This window comes from Cupressus sempervirens, chromosome 3, assembly GCF_028749045.1.
Source record: "Cupressus sempervirens isolate cs-2001-9-10 chromosome 3, ASM2874904v1, whole genome shotgun sequence".
NCBI classification, from domain to species: domain Eukaryota; kingdom Viridiplantae; phylum Streptophyta; class Pinopsida; order Cupressales; family Cupressaceae; genus Cupressus; species Cupressus sempervirens.
In genome coordinates, this window is record NC_143120.1 from 309,490,218 (window position 1) to 309,511,596 (window position 21,379).

At 35.7% G+C, this 21,379-nt stretch overlaps 1 protein-coding gene across 1 annotated transcript in view; it reads left to right on the plus strand.

Annotated features, from left to right (window-relative positions):
• Positions 1-21,379, plus strand: part of PSP (3-phosphoserine phosphatase) — a 69,263-nt gene that overhangs the window by 35,758 nt on the left and 12,126 nt on the right. The window contains exon 4 of the mRNA XM_089819632.1: positions 12,201-12,294. Coding sequence (XP_089675758.1) covers positions 12,201-12,294 — 94 coding nt within the window. The remainder of the gene's footprint in view (positions 1-12,200; positions 12,295-21,379) is intronic.

Below are 21,379 nucleotides of genomic sequence, written 5' to 3' on the forward strand. Positions count from 1 at the left end.
GCTGATTACCATTTCAAAGTTGCAAATGTAAATATCTATGCTCAAATACTTGGTCGTTTTTTAATGTTGAAGGCAAAATACAAGTTAGAAAACCTTTGAAATGCAAAATGTTTTTGCATACAACATGTTTGTGAGGCATTTTTGATAAAAAAACGTGACTTCCAAATGCCAAAACATTGGTCGTTTATTAAGAGAAAGGGCTAAAACGTGGTTATCAAATGCCAAAATGAGCTTCCAAATGCAAAAATCTGCCCTTTTGTGATCATTTAAGCTGGAAATACATTTTCTAGGTGTTCTTTAGCAAGAAAGGGTCCTTGGATTGTCAAATCTTGAGCCGTTTTTGGCTTGGGAATGCAAATATGTGAGCCCCAAATGCATTTGCATGCATCTCTATGCCAAAACACACTCTAAATGTGCTATTACATGTGTTATTTCTCTTTCAAATACCCTCCATATGTAAGTTGCAGTCAAATCAGCGTTTGGAGAAAAATTAATGTCTTTGGTGCAAATCTCACTCTTAGTGCCTCATTACATATTTAAAATATGTAATACATGCCATGCTTTAGGCGTTTTGGCCTTGGGGAGCAAAAACGTGATCTTGAGATGCCTTTACATGTGTTATAGTGCAAATTGTACTCTATAAGAGACATTGCATATTAAATGTTTGGCTGGGAAAGGCATTTACATGCAAATTGTCGTCTTGGAGGCCCATTGCATATTAAAAATATATATTTTTATTTGCCAAGTCCACAAATTGCTTTCCTAGTGCAAATCAGACTCTCAAAGTGCTATAACATGTAAAGTTGTTTACATGTAGAGGGAAGTTTTCGTGTAAACGGACTCTTAGAAAGTCAATTGCATATTTAAAATAAGCATTTTCAAGCCAAAATTAGACTCTCCATATGCATTTGCATGTAAACATGTAAAAAGACATGTTGTCGAGTTTGCACAACTTAAGTGACCAATTAAGCGCATGTCTTTTTAATTTTTGAGTTAATGTGAAACTAAGTTGAACAAATTTTGTACTGATACCTACATTTTGTGGTGACAAAATGCAGGACAACAATTAGTTAAAAAAATGGCTTATTGTGAATGATCACTCTTAGGTTCAAATGATGGTTCAGGTCATTTAGAAAATGAGGTGAATTTTGTTCAAATGAATTCATGGACTTTTGTGCTAAGCATGGTAATTGAATGTTAATTGACCACACACTATACTCCACAACAAAATGGAGTGCTTGAGAGGAGGAACTTGTAAAGTCCCTTGCTAAAATACCACTAATACTTACCAATGCTGAAGTATGGAATCTTGTCAAACACTTGGCATGCAATCTGGACTGTACTGCAGTGAATATTTTCTAGGACAATTCCGTCAAACACTTGGCATGCAATTGAATTAAACTATTATGAAAATGATAAGAGGGATAATTGTTTAGCAATAAATCCACAAAATGATGCAAAAACAGTGCCAATATATTTATGTGTTCAATACAATTGCCAATTACAACTTTCGGATTTTGACAACAGTAGACCGTATGGTTTGAGCTGATCATGAATGTTTGTCACATACAATAGACACAAAATGAAATATGCAATGCAAGTAATGACTGATTTTTAATGACTGTTACAGCAATGACTGGAAGTTCACACCCTTGTTACAATGCAATCGAATTAGAGGAACCTGGAAATTTGTTGTTGATTGCATTGGGAACGCAGATGCTGTAGATGAAAACTGAACTGTTTGTTGCACCCAAAATGAAGTCCGTACACTGCTGCTGTGTCAGGCCATACTGCACTGTCTTGTGCGATTTTTATATTAATTTTTGTCTTCAATAACATGTGCCAAAAATGCTATAAACATGGACGCCTGGGCTAGGGTAAGTGCCTCCCACAATATAAAAATCAATCTCCCAGCCGAATAGGAGATACAAGCAAAAATGTGAGTTCTGGTTGGAAATCGATCCTTGCTGGGAAGCCATCAAAAACCCCTGAAATGTTCTCCAAACAATGCCAATGCACTTCTTCTAATAAGTAGATGGAAAATCAGTCCTTGGATCACTGAAAAATGCAAACCCTCAGTCCAAATCTGAGTACACCATTGAAGCTCAACATGAAATGGTTGATTTACCACTTCCATTGTCCAACCTTTCAGAAGATCTTTCACCTCCTCAGTTATGCAATCTCTTGAGAGGTATCGTTCTCAAGGATTATGCTGAATATTTGCAGACTATCAAGCCCCACAAATGCTCAAGAGAAAATGTAGTAGAATTATCAAATCTGGTGTCCAAATGAGAGGCCAAGCCCTCTATTTATTTACTTTTCTAGGAAGTTACTAAGAACTTCTAGAAGCATCCTTTTCTAAGAAGTTATTAAGAACTTCTAGAAACATCCATTATAAAATCCCATTATAATGCACTTTTATAATAAATAACTTTTATAAAAAAAAAGTGCAACTCAACTTAGAATTATAACATGTAGGCCCCGTATAAAAAATGATAATAAAATAATATCTCCACGAACATAATGAGCCATCCAATCACCAAATAAACGCCAAAATGACTCTCTCATCAATCCCATTTGCCTACGAGAGTCTATAATAGGCAAATCCATGAACAATGCCATGTCGTACTAACGAGGGGACATTACAGAACTATACTATTACAAAGGTGGCCAATGAATGTTGGATAACCAGAGTGTTCCTAAGAAGTCTTGGGAAGAGGTAGTTTACTTTGTAATGTATCTTCTTAGTAGGCCTTTTACACAAAATGTGAAGGAGAAGATACTAGATGAAGCTTGGCTTGAAAGGAAATCAAAAGTGAATGTTTTGAAGGTTGTTGTTTCTATTGCACATGCACGGATTCCACATGCTAAGAGACCAAAACTAGACACCAAAAGTTAAAAATTAATGCTCACAATGTACAATGACAATCATAAAACCTACAAATTGATTAATGTGGACACTGACCATTTGATGTTCAACATGGACGTGGTGATTGATAAAGAAGTCGAGCCTTTTTATCTCTCTTTTGACATAAAAAGTATTGAAGATCAGCCTACGAAGGCTTAGGAATTTGGTGTCCAACTCCCATTACCTACACTTGAAGGGGCAATCTCATGACTCTTGAACAAGTGGAATCTCTTGGGAGGTACTAGTACCAATATCAAAAAAACTTCTTCAGGATAATTAGGATCAATACCAAATCATGATGGTCATGTTGATTTGGATAGGGGATTTCTACAAAGTAACCTAAGTGCTCACAATGTACAATGACAATCATAAAACCTACAAATTGATTAATGTGGACACTGACCATTTGATGTTCAACATGGATCTGGTGATTGATAAAGAAGTCAAACCTTTTCATCTCTCTTTTGACATTAGAAGTATTGAAGATCAGCCTCCTATTATCTACACTTGAAGGGGCAGTCTCATGACTCTTGAACAAGTGGAATCTTTTGGGAGGTTCTAGTACCAATAGCAAAAGAACTTCTTTAGGAGAATCAAGATCAATACTAGGCAGACCAAATCATGATGGTCATGTTGATTTGGACAGGGGATTTCTACAAAGTAACCTAAGTGGTTTGAAAAACTTGTTGGTGATTTTTGAGATGATGAAATAGTTGAGGGCAAATCATCTAGGGGCAAGAGCAGAAACTTTTCTCTTGTGGCTAACATTTAGGAAGTTTACAAGCCTCATATATTTGAGGAAGCACAAGGTAAACTTAATGCAAAAGGCAATAGAATTTGAACATCAGAGTGTGATGAAATAGGAGTCAAGTTCTTTAAAATTTTCATCAAATGTGTTTACAAAGTCAAGTAAAAAGCTGATAGTACATTTGACAAGTACAAAGCATGGTTGGTGACCAAAGGGTTCTCACAAAGAGAAGGTATTGCTTATGAGGAGACCTTTGCTTCTACAACAAAGATGAGTATACCATCTATCTAGTTTAGGCCATGGTGGCACAAATTGGTTGGAAATTCCATCCAATGGATGTTAAGAGTGCCTTCCACAATGGCCATTGGAGGAAGAACTCCACATGACTCAACCTCAAGGTTTTTAGGTTGCAAGAAAGGAACATTAGATATATATACTAATGAATGTTCTTTATGGCCTAATGTAGGCACCTAGATAATGGTACATAAAGTTGACATGTATTTAGTTAAATAGGGACTAGATACATTCCTTTCAGGTTCAAATTTATATTTCAAAAGTGTTGGAAACGATACTACTCTATTGATCGTTTATGTAGTTGATATCACCATTATAGGTAGTGAGGCATATTTGATTGAACAAATCAAATATAATTTAAATGCAACTTTTGGCACGACAAATTTAGGTCTCCTACATGACTCAACCTCAGGGTTTTTAGGTTGCCAAAAAGGAGTATCAGGTATATAGATTGATGAAGGCTCTTTATGGCCCGATGTAGGGTAGTTAGATGATGGTACATAATGTTGACATGTACTTGATTCAATAGGGATTCTAAACAAGCCCTTCAAATTTAAATTATATGTCAAAAGTATTGGAAATGATATCGTTCCACTGGTCATATACGTAGATGATATAATCATTAAGGGAGCAAGGCACATTTGATTGAACAAATCAAATGTATTTAAATATAGCTTTTGACATGACATATTTCGGCCTCCTACATTATTGGCTAGGTGTAAGGTTTGGAAATTAAGTGGTATTTAGTCTAAATATGCCCAAGCATTTGCTAAGCAAGTTTAGAGTGACAAATTGCAAAATATCATGTACACATGGAAGAAGGGCTGAAGCTATGAGTCGTCATTTATGCAATGAGTGGGTTGCCTTATCAATTTTACAATCGCTAGAATTGACTTGAGCTTTGCTCTGAGTTACATTTCTAAATTTATGAGAACTCCTAAGGTAGAACATTGGGTTGTAGTGAAGAGGGTGTTGAGATATGTGAAAGGGACAATATTTTGTGTAGCAAAACTGCAAAGTAACGTGAATCGGAATCGGATCGGAATTGGCAAGGCTGAATTGAATCGTGAATCGACAATGAATCGGCGATGAATCAGCAAATTTGAAAAAACCCTTTAAATTTAAAATTTTTAACAATTTAAAACTTATTTCATGCACCCTTTATTGAATATAACTTAAACACACTATAACATCATCAAATAGAAGTTAAAACTTAACATACATAAACATGAAAGTTTGGAACATAAAATCCATCACATATGTAACTATGTTATCTAAAATGTAAATTGTAGGCTAGCTGAAGTAAATAGAAATCAAATGATCATAATGATTTAAATCATAGAATGTACGTAAGATGATCAATAAGACATCAAATCATAAATGTATGTAAGAATCTAAGATGAAGATCCATGAAAGTTTGAAACATATGTCTATCAATGATTCAGTATCAATATCTATAAACAAAATATAAAAACAAGGCTCCAGCTCAAGCCTTAGGCTCATAGTCATCATCATCCTCAACATCATCCTCAAGCTCGGCTGTAGCCTCAGCCTCAGCCTTTGAGTATCCAGTCTGCTTAGTAGCAAGGCGTCTAATGTAGGTCCTAGAGGACTGCTGAGCCATATCTCCCGCATGTAAGATGGGCGCACGAACGTTGCTAGGGCCTGTGTCTGTGCGTGCACATGTGCGTCTACCAATGCCTGAAGAACGTGCTCTAGTTGCCTCAGCCTCTATATCCACCTGGTCAACCCACGCACGGTCTTCCTCAGGGAAGACTGGATCCACAACCTCTGTGAGCCACTTTGATTCTAGATTAATCTCCTCTAGAATGATCGGAGAGGAGTCAGTGCCCAAAATTTGTCTGATCCTAAGACGAAGGTTGTAATGAACAAAGACAAGATCATTCAACCTCTGCACTGTCAACTTGTTTCTCCTCATTGAATGGATGTGCTCGAACATGGACCAACTGCGCTCACATCCAGAAGCGTTGCTTGGCTGACTTAGAATATGGATGGCAATTTTTTGAAGTTTTGGGGTTGTGGCCCCAAACATTTGCCACCATCTATCTGAAATAAGGGAAAATAAAAACAATTAGTCTCATTTACAAATTACAAGTTAATTCTAAAATTACATAATCAACTTTAAGTTTAGAATCTAGATTCATGAACATTGAATATATTATTTAATTTTTACTTGGCTGTAGTGTTGTCTGAGCATTTATGGCCATCTTGCCAGAGAAAAGTGGCCCCTCTTTATTGTTGAACTGGTCTAGCTCAACAATCGCAGCAGCGCTATCTTCATCACTACTCAACCTCTGAATCACTGTGTATAAGCTAGTGAGAACCTCCGCATTCGCCTCGAACTCAGGACGGAAACGAAATGCCGGATTCAGATAGTAAGCTGCTGCATGGATGGGTCGATGGAGCTGATTCTACCACTCGTATCGATGATGTCCCAAATAGGGCCATACCTCTCCTGCACTCCTGCATATTGGGCCTTGATGGCTTCCTTGGCCCTATCCATGGCCTCATAAATGTAGCCCATAGAGGGCTTCTCCCCATCAGTAGTTCGTAGCAAAGCTACAAGGGGCTCAGTGACCTACATATAAAGTAAAACAAAAAAATTGAGTCAAAACTTAAATATAAAATAATATAACTTAAAATTAAAAGTAAAATACTAAATGTTAAATTGCAATAAATTTACCTTAAGGATTTCTCTAGCAGGTTTCCAAAAATCATTCGCATCAAATTTGCAATCCACCACATCTATCCCTGTAGTGGTCGTAGCATAGGAAGAGGAAATCCACTTCCACCTAACAAACATGCTCCTCAATTCATCCCTTAATGTCAACAAGGACTGCAGGGTGATGAAATTCGAGGCAAACCTCGTGATACTTGGGTGAGTTAACTCCTTGCCTTCTGTGTACTTCCTCATTGTGCTAAGGACAAATGAATGATAATAAATGAACTTGCATATGTTTTTTGCCCTTTCCACACATGACTTGACAAACTCAAGTTTGCTAATTTCCTCCAACACGAGGTCAATGCAGTGTGCTGCACAAGGGGACCAAAATATGGTGGGGTGCTTCTCCATTAAAAGTTTACCTACAACAATTTTAAGTCAATTAGAAATTCAAATTTCAAAATTCAAATAAATTTATTTTCAAAACTTGAAAAGTTAAAAGTTTACCTGCAGCAACATAACTTGCTGCACAACAACATAACTTGCTACATTATCCGTCACCACTTGGATCATATTTTGTTCCGCCACCTCTGCTATGACTTCCTCAATAGCCTCACATAAGTATGTGACATTTTTTACATGTGCAGAAGCATCAATGGATTTGATGAACATGTTATATCCTACAAAAAACAAAACAACGAATTATAATATTAAATGGATCATCAACAAATTAACATTCAACAAATCAAAATTTACAATTGTGTATGTAAGAAAGTAGAATGATCAATCACCTCCACAGGATACAAGAAAATTGAGGAGTGTTCCATTCCTCCTATCTATCCAACCATTAGTCATGATGGTGCAACCCTTTGCAATCCACTCCTTTCGGTTCTCCTCGAGCTCAACCCTCATGTCCTCTACCATCTCATCCAAAAGGTATCCGCTCAGCTCAGCCTCAGTTGGGGCTTTAAACCCCGGACCACAAATAGCAACTGCATCTCTCATGTTCTACCAATAAGGAGCCCTGTCACAAATAAAAATTTAGATGTCAAAGACTCAAATTATAAAACAAGTAGATATAATTAAAGTTTTACTTTTACTTTTACTTTTAATTTTAACTTTAAAGAAAACAAAGAAAAAAGAATCAATTACCTAGCTGCAATAAATGGAATGTTGCAAAAGTACCAAAATTTGCATATCTCCTTTCTGGCAGCATCTTGAATCTCCTTGTTCAAACCCATGCCCTCAAGCGTGGGTTGGGAACCAGGAGTAGTGTGGGGCACAAAGTAACTATCCATTTTGTTTTTCCGCACTCTAGGCTGCAATAGGTTGGTGTGGGACTCTGTCTCAGTATGTGACCGACTAGCACTAGCACTAGCATGAGCAAAAGAACTAGGATAAAAAGGAGGCCTAGAAGAACCCTCTCCAACACAACCTACGAATGCAGAAGCTAATGCAGATGCAGATGTGGATGCGGGAACATGGGAGCCAATACCCCTTAACCCTTCAAGTTGCATTTTCCTATTCGCTTTGTCTTTTTCAATTTTTTCTAATGCCATTAAGCAAGTGCGTTTTGCCTCAGGAGTTTGGTGAGTGCAAATTGTAACATTGTGTCCAAGTATAGCAGCAATGTGGTATTTCAATCTATAAATACCTCCAGAAGTTATTTTTTTTTTACAAAACATACATTTTGTTTGATATTTGGTTCTTCCAGGAAACTTTTCGTTATATTTCCAACATTCATCTTTTTTACCTATTGCGAATTTGCGAAAAATGAAAGCAAAGGCTGCTGCAATAATTTTTTTAATGTAAAATATCAAAGTTTGAAGCCAATAAAAGCTACAAAACAACAAACTCTAGTTTGCAACTTAGTAATAATAAAGAACATTCAAGATTTAAACTAAAAATCTTGAAAACTATAAAAATTTAAGAAAAAATGCATAATACACTAAAAATTTAAGAAAAAATGCATAATACACTAACATGCAAAAAAAAAAGAGCACTTACCTCTTGCAAATGAGTTGAGGAGTGTTGATATTGGCTCCTTAATGCTCCCAATGCAATTGATGGCCTCCCCAAATGGACTGCTGATCTCTTTGGTGCTCTTCCTTATTGCGGGTTAGAAATCTATGGCTTTTCTTTTCTCTTCTTCTCTCTCACTTTTCCTCTCTTCTACTCATGCTTAACAAATAGAAGGCCCTTTAGGGTTATAACAAAGAGAATAGGTAAAAAAGAAAGTTAAAAAAACAAGTTATTTTTTAAAAAAATTTACAACTCCATACTTTTCTAGCCGTGGGCGATTTCTTGCCAATTTTTTCATCCGATTCATGCGTTTCTTTTGATGAATCGCCGATACTGGCGATTCATGCAATTCATCCAAAAAAATCGAGTGTGGCGATTCCCGACTCCAAAAAAATCGCCCACCTTGAATCTTATCGCTAAATCGATGATTCACGCGATTTTCGAACGATTCTCATTACTATGAGCAAAAGTAAAGATCCCAAGGTTGGTTGTGTTCATAGATTCAAATTAGGGAGGTCCTACTAATGACGAAAATTCCACAAGATGTAACAAGCAATCACTCTTTCCTTGATAAAGTAGAGTATTGTGGAACAAGCAAAGTAGCATACAAGGTAACATGAATTTGAGGATGCTTTCAAACATGCATATGTCTCAAGCAAGGCCTTTATCCTTGTTTTTGACAATCAAGGGCTGTTATATCTTTCCAAGAATCCAATCTTCCAGGAGTACACATTTGTACCAAGTTCTTGAGTCTTGTAAAATTTAGGGATAAACTTGGTGTACTATATGGTTTGACCATTAAGGGAGGGTACTAAGTGATATTGTAATAAATAGTTTGTAATGGCCAATTAAGTTATCAGGATAGACTTTAGGAACATTCTTTGTTCTTTTAGTTGTCATCTTCCTTCTTAGTCGCTTATCTTATATTCATTGGATGTATCTCTGTATAAAAGAGACTTCTGTTTTTTTTTTAATATTGAATATCTTGGTAATCATTACTGTGCCATTTCCATAATAATTTTGATGTCGTGGAAGAAATGTTCCTATAGATTTATTAGTAATTAATATGCGATGTACTTGTTACAAGGAGAGTCATGATGAAGAATATATTTTGATATTTTAAGCTCCAATCGAGTTATCATAGAATTTATGTCTGCACTCAGCAATCCTCCCATAAGGGCTAGAAGCTCATCATTGCTGCATGTTGATATTCAATATTGTTTTCTCCCTAGGAGTAGGATATAGCATAGTTCCGAGAATTGCAGAAATTCACGCGATTTGATTCAAGCCAAACAACTCTTTGTGAATCAGTTAATCGAATCAGCGATAAAAGGGTTTATGAAATAAGTTACTCACTAAATTTCAAGGGTTTTTAAAATTTGCTGATTCATGGTTGATTCGATTCCGATTCATGGCCGATTCGTGATTTGATTTGGCCTTGCCGATTGCGATTCTCATTACTTTGGGATATAGTAATTTGTGGCTTCCTCAATTTCAGTATTACTACTCCCAATTGATAATGTAGTATTTTCATATGTAAAATAATTTATCATATAAGAACGTGAACCTCCTTAGAACAACATAAATTGAAAATGTACCTCCTTAAAAGGACCATAAATTGATATGATACACATCTGAAGATAGAAATGCATCAAATAATAGCATTCATATGCAAAAATACAGTACAGATCATACAATAGAAGATACCTGATGGCAACAGATGTCTTAGTATCCACTCTGCTACAAAAGGAATGGTGAAAACCATATACTATTCCTTAAAGGAAGAAGCTAAACCACAAAATATCCATAACTTGAGATCACAATGAAATAAAATCCATGCACTACAAGATCCTTCAGAGTGCTGTTTACCTCTTTTATATAAATCTCCAGCTAAAAAAATGAATTGTATCACTAATCCCCACATAAGATGATTTATTGCTCATTATAATTAATTCTATTACCTATATGATCCAATACAACAAATGTGAATTAATGCCACATGTCTACGTCTTTATCATTCCAATTACATAATATCATATGCTTAGGTAGACAACATGCCATCCCTTCTTGACATGTTTTGTTCCCAATGCATAAGAAGAAACTGCTATTGGACACTGCCCTGCCCTTGCCTAATTTTGTGCACCCATGCAATCGATAATCTTAGATACCAATTTGTGCCCTATAGCCCCAAATGCAAAAGCGGATACATACAGGTACGTGGATGCGTACGGGTGCTCTGTGGGCTAAGTCACAAGATTTGCCAAATTTCATCCACAAAGTTCGAATTTCAGCGAATTTCGACCTTTTTCAAACATCTTTTGAATTTTATGATATTTAATATAATTTGTTATTTATAATAAGAGTGTTTTATTTTAAAATAATATTAAGTTATTTAGTTTTATTTTTTAGCAATGTCAAACGTATTTGACAATTTTGTGGATATATTAGTTGTATTTAAAAAGAGAATTATATATAAGTTCAATCTAATGTCGATTTCTTTTCCGAATTTTTACCCTTACCAAATTTCATCCGAATTTTATGATAGACAAACTTGAATTTGAAGTCAAACCTTGTGACTTAGCCTGTGGGTGCCACTTGGGTGCCACCTGGATGCCATCCATAGGCTTCCGTAAAAAAGGGTCTCCCAGAAAAGAAAGACTTTTTTTAATATTTGTTTTCACTTATAGCACTTGAAACACACTTAAAATTTTATTGTCCATACACTTCAATGCTTTAGGATCATAAACAACCGTTTGTTCCAATCACTTTATCATTGTTAAAGACAGTAAGGACATTAGATGTTCAACTTACGACTACATCATCTTCACCTTCGTCAGGATCAGTCGTTGTTGACAGCTGTCAACAAATTTGCAATACTAATTGCCATTACTTAGAGTAGAATATCCATTCTCTCAAGCCCTCATATGCATCCTGGTTAACCGATACTTGCTGGGAAACAGTGGATGCAGAAGCTCAAGATCTTCATCTGACACAATTACCGGTCGAGGCAGATTTGGTTTAATTCTGACCAGTTCTGGACTCTTTAGACCAGCCAGATTTGTTTGATTAGATCTTCATCTGGATTTTCAATTCCTATATATATATATATCATTCCCAAATGCATCCATACCTAAAAATAATAAAATTTCCCCTATCTGCTTCTGGATCGGCATCCGAATCGGTACTTAGTAGATAATAGATCTGTATGGCAATGATATTGTATTAGAGCTATTTATATACAAAGCTACATTTGGGCCATATCTAATATGATCGACCAGTGCCATGACCAGTTTAGGATCATGAAAATGCATTCAAATTGGCAACAGAAATAAAACCCTAAAAATAGGATGTTTATATATGTATGAACAAATACATTTAATATAACAAAATAAATAGTATACACTAAAAATGTAGAAACTAACATATACAAGTAAATATTTTAATTTTATGTTTTGTTCCATAAGATATTTAAATGATTGATTATATGCTATAGAAATAGTTCTTTTCTTTAATGAGAAGTATTTACCAACAATTTTTTTATGCAGTCTCAATCCAGGTATACAGAACCTGGTGCAGAACCTGAAGGCCAAGGGTGTTGATGTTTATCTTGTATCTGGAGGATTTCGTCAGATGATAGAAGTAAGGTCATTCTTAGGCACTTTTGTGTTTTGTAAACACTAGTACAGGAATCGTTTGTTTTATTATTTTTAGCTGAGTCGGTTGCATTGTTATATTGCAATGAATGCCAAAAATCTCATATTGTAGTCATGAATTTGTAATGAGAAAAAATAATTTGTCAGAGCATTTTAAAGGTGAAAGAGATAAATGTGAAGAAAATGTATTGTAGTTAACACTTATTAGGCTCAAAATATTCAGAGAGATGAAAAATAAAATGTAAAACAGATCATTGTTCTAGATATATATGAATGCTGCCAAAGGAATTTTTGAAGATTTAGTGTGTTGAGCTGATTGTTTGGCCCAACATTTAATGCAAAGGAGAAAATTTGATTTATTTGTTTCCAAATGCATATGTGGACCACAATTCTAAGTGATGAATTGATGATCTATGATAAATCTGTCTTTTTCTTTGTAGGTTAAAGGAAGTTTGTATATTATTTTATTGATCTGGACCAGAAAAGATTAGAAAAAATCATTCTTTTAAAATCTATAAGATTCAATTTCACTAAAAGACCTGGATGTGTTATCTACAAATTCCTGCTTCTTGTGTTTCATTCAACAAGAGTTCCGAATTGCGTGCCTATATGTTTAATAGTGTTTTTGTTAGGTTTTATTATTTCTATTGGTCTGGACCAGGGAATATCATAAAAAAACATTCTTTTAAAATCTATAAGATTTTAATTCTCGAAAATACCTGGATGTTTTACCTATAAGTTCATGTTATTTGTGTTTCATTCAACAATAGTTCGAACTTGCATGGCTATTTGTTCAATAGTGTTTTGTCAAGTTCTCCAGCAACAATATATCAATCTACAGAGCATGGGAATGCATATGTATGAAATTATGGTTGGAACTAAACCTCTTACAAAATGGGATGAGCCAAATCTACAGCAATAGTCCAAACTCTTTAAGGGTAGAGCTGGCAAATTTTTCTTCATGGAACATCATCTGATAAATAGCCATTTTTTTGGGCACGCGAGTTTTCTAGAGAAATACTTGCCGAAATGCAAGGCCTAGTGTTCTGGAAAAACTCGACGATTAATCACCAAGTTTTTCCTAAAAATTCACCCGCACGATGAGATCAACATTTAAACACAAAAAATCGGCATTTTGATGCCAGTTTTCATTTGCAGCATTGTGGATTTTGTGTGGAGAAGGAAAAAAGGCTTCCAAGCCCTTGCTAGCTAATTGCAAGCTATTGAAGATAGATTCGAGTGGATTCAAGGCGAGTCTCAACCGATTTTGCAAGAAAAATCACATTCGCCAGTAGGTTTGCTGAGTTTTTTTTAATGGTTTTAAAAAACATTCTATTTTTTATGTTGTTGCATCTAAATGAATTCAAAATCATTCCTGAGTATTGAGAAATGATTTTGAATCATTAGAAGACGATTCAACACTATTTTTGACAAGTTTTTTTTTCAATCTATCAGTATTTTTTGTGAAGAATCTATAGTTAAAAAAAAAAACTAACCCTAGCAGTTTGTGTAGTTATTGTTTAACTTTGAATGATGTCTAAAAATATTCAAACTAATTTACATAGTTTCTAACTTTGTTTAGTTCTTATTCTAAAATGTTTAATCTGTGTTTTAAATTTCTCTGCATAGGGCAGCAGTTAACCATTAAATAAGCATGCCAAATTCAGAACAATTGTCGCTAGTAACACCATGCCCTTCTAGATATATAGGCACCAGACCTAAAAATGCTAGAGATAAAGCATAGAGGTATGCGTATGAAGCTTCAGGGAGCCTAGGAAGGTGATATGGATAAGATGTGAGTAATTTTTGGAGGCATAAACTGCCTCAAATACCATCTTGTAGGCATTAGGAAATATGATTCAAATCCATGTGACAAAGCAACAAAAGTCTTTTTATTTATTAATGCCCTACTTGCAGTCAGGGAAAAGAAAAACTGAATAGGGAGGGGAAGATTAGCTATGAGGGTAGCCATAACTGAAACTCAAGGTGCTCCTATTAACATTGAAGAAGAAGAAGCAACACTTGAGAACGTAGGTGGGCTCTCTTCGTGGCCCATGAATATGCAAACGGAGTGCCTCCTCTTTCACCGCTTCTGCTTCCTTTGTTAGAGTGCCCGGTTCTTCACCACCATTAGCATCGAGCATAGGCAGTTATTTTGTGCCTAGGAACATACCTAGAGCACAACCATCATTACAGGCCACTGGATGGAACAAGAAGGCACATGAGAAAACTGATATTGCATGTGCTGATTTTTGGTATTTCAACAATCTCTCATTGAGTGTGGTTGAGAGTCCCTATTGGCTAAATTTGGTGACCACAATGACAGTTTCAAGAAAAAGGGTACAAGGCTCCTTCTTGCAAGGATTTGTGTGGAAGATTAGTAAATAATCAGAATCCACTAGAGTTAGGTTGCTGGTAAATGCAGTTGATAGGGCAAGAGCAGTGTTGAAAGAACAAAAAAGGAGTAGAGGAAATATGGCTGCACCATTCGATTTGATGGGTGGACAAATGGGAAGAATAGAACCATTATTATTTCTTGGGTTACTTGCAACAATAATGTGGTGTTTGGGAAATATGTTGATGCCTCCAACAATGTGAAAAATGCACAAACATCAACATTAATGTTGGAGAATGCTGTCATGGAAGGGGGAGTAGAGAATGTGGTACAAATCATCACAGATAATGTGGCAGCATATGTGGTAGCAGGTTGTATTAAATTTTTATGCTGCATATAATGATCATTAAGTATTAATAAGTGATATTTATTATTTAATTTAGTTTTGATGTAAAATATGGAAAGTTGGAAACTAGTTATTGAATAATTACTACTATGCCGGGTAGAATCCTCAAAGAGAGGCACCCCACTCTTTTTTGGACACCTTGTGCGGCACATGTTCTTGACCTCCTTTTGGAGGACACAAGAAAACTTGATTGGGTGACTCCAATTGTGGAAGATGCAAGGCAAGTAACCATGTATATCTATAATCACCTTTGGGTTCTAAATTTGATCAGACAATTCATTAAAGGGAAATATTTGGTGAGACCCGCTATCACAAGGTTTGCAATAGTTTTCTTGACATTGTAAAATATTATTACTATATTGTCTCCTTTGAAACAAAAGTTTTTGAGTCCACCACGGCTTGACTCACCTTATCCAAAGAAGCTTGAAGAAGAGTCTGTGGCATGCATAGTCTTTGACAATTATTTTTGGATAGGGCTAGTGAGATTGTGAAGGTAACTTCAAAACATTAATCTTCAATTATTCTTGATTCAAGTCTCTTAATAATTTGTAACTTACTATGTTAGTAACTTCATCAATTAATCATTTTGTAAACTAATTTGTATTTTTCAAATTTCAATTGTAGGTGTTTGAGCCCTTGGTTAGAGTTTTGTGCTTAGTTGATGAGGATCAAATCCCAATAGGATGTCTTCATGAGGCCATGGGTAGGGCCAAAGAGTCTATTAAAAATTACTACAAGGGGGGACAAACTCAAATTTGATCCCATTTTCGAAATTATAGATGGGAGGTGGAACAATCATCTCTGCCAACCCATTTATGTAGCAGGGTGCTTCCTCGACCCTTGTTTTAGGTGTGATTCTTCTTCTTTTGATTTTACTAAGACTTGATTTCAATTTGTTTTTTGGGTTGTGTACTAAGACTTGATTTCACATTTTATTTGTTTTAGGCATGATGATTCCTTTTCAGATCCTTATGGATAGGTCATGGAGGGCCTCTTTGCATCCTCTTTGTATGCATTTAGAGGATGATATATCATGTTGTGTAGAGAGACCTTGTTATGACCAAACAACAAATCTATGTGGAATCAAAGTCATTTGCTCTCTTTTGAGCTAGCAAAGAGTAAGAGGCACTTGAACCCTAGGTAAATAGGTAAATTGTAAAAGTTTAGAACACTTTCAATTTTACCATTTGATAAGTTATGCTTACACTTTTCTCATTGCTTTATAACTTCTTAATATTTTATTTTATAGATGCATGGTGGCAAAATTGGGGTGGAAATACTTCCCATCTAAAGCGATTTGTTCTCAGAATCTAAAGCAATTGGAGCTTATTTGAGTCCATCCACACAAAGAAGAGAACAAATGAGTCCCATAACACTTCAATGATCTTGTTTATGCGCAATATAATCTTAAGTTGTGCTTAAATAAGGCACAAGAAGCAGTAGCTGGTTCAGTTGATTTCGACAATATAGATCCTTACTTTGACTATACGACATAGAGGCAACCTCCATTGCTTATAGAGGATGGCATCATTGATTTGGAGAGGCAAGCCATGGAGGAGGAGGGGGGTGGATTGGATTTCACCTCGATGACATTGAGTAGGAAGATGAGGAGTCAAACAAGGAGTCAATGCTAGTGCTAGAGGTAGAAGGAAATACATCCAAGACGGAGAGTGAGTTAGTAGAGACTCCAAGCAAGGAGGCACAATCATGCCCAACACAGGGTTCCTCTTCTAGGACTAGACCCTCTCCTTTATACACTAGTAGAGATGGGAAGAGGAAGATGTGATTGTAATGACGTATTTACTTATATATTTTTAGACACTATTTACTATCTTGCTTCTAGCCATCAACATTTTGCATGAGAATGTGAGTAAGAGGCACTCGAACCCCAGGTAAACAGGTAAATCGTAAAAGTTTACGACAGTTCCAATTTTATCATTTGATACGTTATGCTTACACTTTTCTCATTGCTTTATAGCTTCTTAATATTTTATCTTGTAGATGCATGGTGGCAAAGTTGGGGTGGAAATACTTCCAATCGAAAGCCATTTGCTCTTGGAATCTAAAGCAATTGGAGCTTATTTGAGTCCATCCATACAAAGAAGTGAAACAAATGAGCCCCATAACACTTCAATGATCTTTTTTATGCGCAATATAATCTTAAGTTATGCTTAGATAAGGCACAAGAAGCAGTAGCTGGTCCAATTGATTTTGACGATATAGATCCTTACTTTGACTAGATGACATAGAGACAACCTCCATTGTTTACAGAGGATGACATCATTGATTTGGAGAGGCAAGCCATGGAGGGGTAGGGGGGTGGATTGGATTTCATCTTGATGACATTGACGAGGAAGATGAGGAGTCAAACAAGGAGTCAATGCTAGTGCTAGAGGCAGAAGGAGATACATCCAAGATGGGGTGTGAGTTAGTAGAGACTCCAAGCAAGGAGGCACAATCATGCCCAACACAGGGTTCCTCTTCTAGGACTAGACCCTCTCCTTTATATGCTAGTAGAGATGGGAAGAGGAAGATGTGATTTTAATGATGTAATTACTTATATATTTGTAGACACTATTTACTATCTTGCTTCTAGCCATCAACATTCTGCATGAGAATATGATTTGTACCCACTTTGCATTGACATATATTTAAATTCTACTTGTTTCTTTTTTGTTTTCTTAATTAACTCATTCAATTTTGCCAAAAAAAAGGAGCGCATTTTCAATTAAATTTATTTTGTGCTTTAGGTGCCGGAGTTTTTTTTTGAATTGGCTGAATTTTTTTTGAGTTTTTTTGGGCTTGGCAAGTTTTTCTGAGTGAGATATTTCCATCTATGAATTAATTTATCACGTACAAAAAATATATGTTAACTACACTATATTTCATGTACCAATGTCTCTTTATCCATGATTAATAACTAGGTATGAAGAAGCATGGCCCTAGAATAATAAATAAATAGACAGTTTTTCTATGTTACCCAGGGACACGTCTCCATCCCAAAACCTGAAGTTTCAGAAACGGGGACAGTTTCGGAGACGGGGGGACGGTAGGGGACATTTCCAGACGTCCCCACCTAGAGAAGAAAACAGGAAATGCATCCCTGAAACTTCGAAAATGGTCAACAAGTTTCTGAATCACGTTGACCGTTTTGGGGACTGTTTTTCCGTTTCCTAACGTCCCAGGGACAGCATAAAAAGTTTCCTATTAAAATTTATTAAACTCAAAAAAAATTAAAAAATGATTTTCCAGCCATCTGTGGGCTCGGACTTGTGGAAGTCAATTTTTTTATAAAATATATTATAAAATGAATGATTAGGGGCAGCTGTTATAGTATCTTTGTTTTCATTTTGAGGCTTGCGATGATAGTGATAGTGATAGTGACTTTGATATGGATGATTAGGGGCAGCTGCCTTAGTATCTTTTGTTTTCATTGACTTTGATGTTTCAGACTTCTGAGTGTTTTGTCTTGACATTATAATATCATATGATTATTGATAGTTGATACATTGATGGAATGGTTATATATCAATATGATCATTGATACACTATAGTTGATACTTTAAAAGTTTAAAACTTTAAAGTTTGAGTCTTTATCTATTCAACGTTTCCATTTTATTGAGAGTTGATGTTTTTCATTCTCTTATTTGATTCATTTCATTATGTACTAATGTTATTTTAAGTACTTAAATGATGATTGAAAATGATGCTATTTAGAATTTTCTATGATGATTCGATTAGATGCTGATTGCTATGCTCTATGATCATTAATGAATCATTATTTGATGAATGGAATTGATAATTTTAAACTATGTTGTTGTGATGAATGTAGAATTGATGAATATATTTGAAAATTCATATACATACATACATACATACATATAAAGCCGTCCCCTGCCGTCCCCTGTTCCGGCAAAAAAAATCGTCCCAGAAACCCATTTTCCCGTCCCCTGTCCCCTCGTCCTAGAAACTTGGGGTAACATAGCAGTTTTTGATGTCTTATTAGCAGAAGCCAATATGTACCCGTTGGAGGTGGCAGCGATAATGTGGTTACTAAGCTATTTAAGAAAACTTGAAAACATGGATTACCGACATTGGCCCAAAATTGCAATGAAATAGGGAATTAAATAAGTTAAGCATGTGGAGCATCAAGTTATAAGATTGCCCTTCTAATAATGGGGAAATAAAGAAGTGTGTCATGGGAAAATTTCAAACTTCCATATGGTCTTATAACACGGGTCAGAAAAAGTTGCCTTATATCAAAGTTTTCAACCCTTCCCAGGGACACAGGGAGCAAGCTTACCTAGTGACAACTATTAAAGGTAAGGCTAGGGTGTTAGGAGATCAATTGAGGACCAACTCACATTATCTCAGACGTGAGATGGGTAGATGGAAAAAAGCCCAAAGAGTAGGAGAGAATCTGCAAGTTCTGCGAAAAAGGTACCATTGAGACTGAATGGCATTTTCTCATTGAGTGCACGGCATATGAAGAAATTTGGGCTTAGTATGGGGCCATCTTGGGGGCTGGCATAAGCATGCATAATTTATTTGAGGAGGATATGCTGAGTCAGATTGCTAGTTTGATTGTCAAGATTCATAGCAGGTGATCGATCTGTAAAGGATTATGGAGTTAGTCTAAGGCTTCGACTTGTGGTCCCTTAGACCTATGGTCTTGTGGATGTCAGTAAGAAATCTTCATATTCAATGAACGATAAAGGGTCCTATGTTGAGTCTGGATAAATAAGTGTGTGATGATTCTTACCTGTTAATGAATTTCATGGTAGGAATGTCAGTTGTATTATATATGTCCTGTATTTGAGTTATCTTTTTCTGTGGTTTGTCAAAGTACTGTGAGAACTTGTTAGCCTCCAGGTCCCCCAGAATTACTGGAATCCAATTGGTTCTGGCTAGTTTCATATGGGCTGATTTGTGAGTCTCACTTAGATTGCATGCCACAGTTTTGTTTGTTTTATATAATTTGCAATCTCCCACTTTTTCACAATCTTTAATACTTCTAGGTAATAATAGCCATCAGGAAGAATTTTAAAATCAGGTAATATGTGTTTGGTTGTGTCATAAATATCCAAGGAGATCACCAGGTGTTTTGAGAGTTGTAATTTTGAAAATTTCTGTGATTAGGATGGGTTTCTATTTTTAATAATCAATTGTGGATTTTGCATTAGCAATCTACAGTCTCTCTGGTTCTTTGAATGCCCTTCTGTCTACCCAGTTGTGTTGTTACACATTATTGTACTGCAGTATTGAGCGACTCTTTTCTCAATGGGCAGATATAAGAAAAAAAGAATGTTAAATCTTACATTGATATCCATGAATGATTAGAGCAGTCATTGTAACAATTAAATGTTAAATCTTACACTGATATCCATGAATGATTAGAGCAGTCATTCTAACAATTAAATAAATCATGTATTGTGTTGAAGAGCATTAAATTCAGGCATTTTTGGGCTAAGTACAAAAGAATTTGCAAAACAAGTGCAAACAACGTATTAGAATCTTGTAAGTAATGGGTGCCCGTTATGAGTATCTCCCATGTTCCTATTAAATTATTAATGCATTGTTGTAGAATTTCGAACCTTACCAGGATTGGAATCCTGTGAAATTCCTGCATCTAGCGATATCATGTTCAATTTTGGATCATGGTTGAGCTACTCCCGAGTGTGAGCAATGAAGATGCTCCGAAGTATTGCTGTTAAGATCGTAAATGCATTATGGGAGATGCATCCTAAGTTTCCCATCAAGTGCTGTGGTTCCATGATCATTCTTATCCATTGTCACAATGTTGCCAAAATGTTTGGTCAACTCTTGCATGGTTTTAAAGAAATGGTTGCCACATGCTGATGAATCAAAATTTTTGTTGCATTTTCAATCTAGCAAAACAGGTAAATCTCTTTGTATAATATAGACTTATCAGCGATAAGTTTCCTTTTAAATTGATCGGCGGTGACTGTACAGTTCCAATGTGTTGACTAGTGATACTAGTGATATGTAAACCCAATGCAGTATATATTTTTAATACAAAGAGAATTTGTAGTTCAAAATGCATTTCACACAAGTAGGAAGTTAACATATATTGGTTCTGAGGATTTAAGTAAAAGACCATTCATAATAGGCAATCACTTCATGACGTGTCATAATGACAGGAGCAACTTGTTAAGATGAAGCCACTGTGTGACAGGTTCTCTCTTTTGTAGGTTTAATGCTTGTTGAAAATGCTTTCTTGCTAGTTATGTTGATAATTCTTTCATTCTTCTCAGTTCTGTATTAGTTGTGCAAACAATTTATATCATGAGAGGCTATATTTATTCTCGT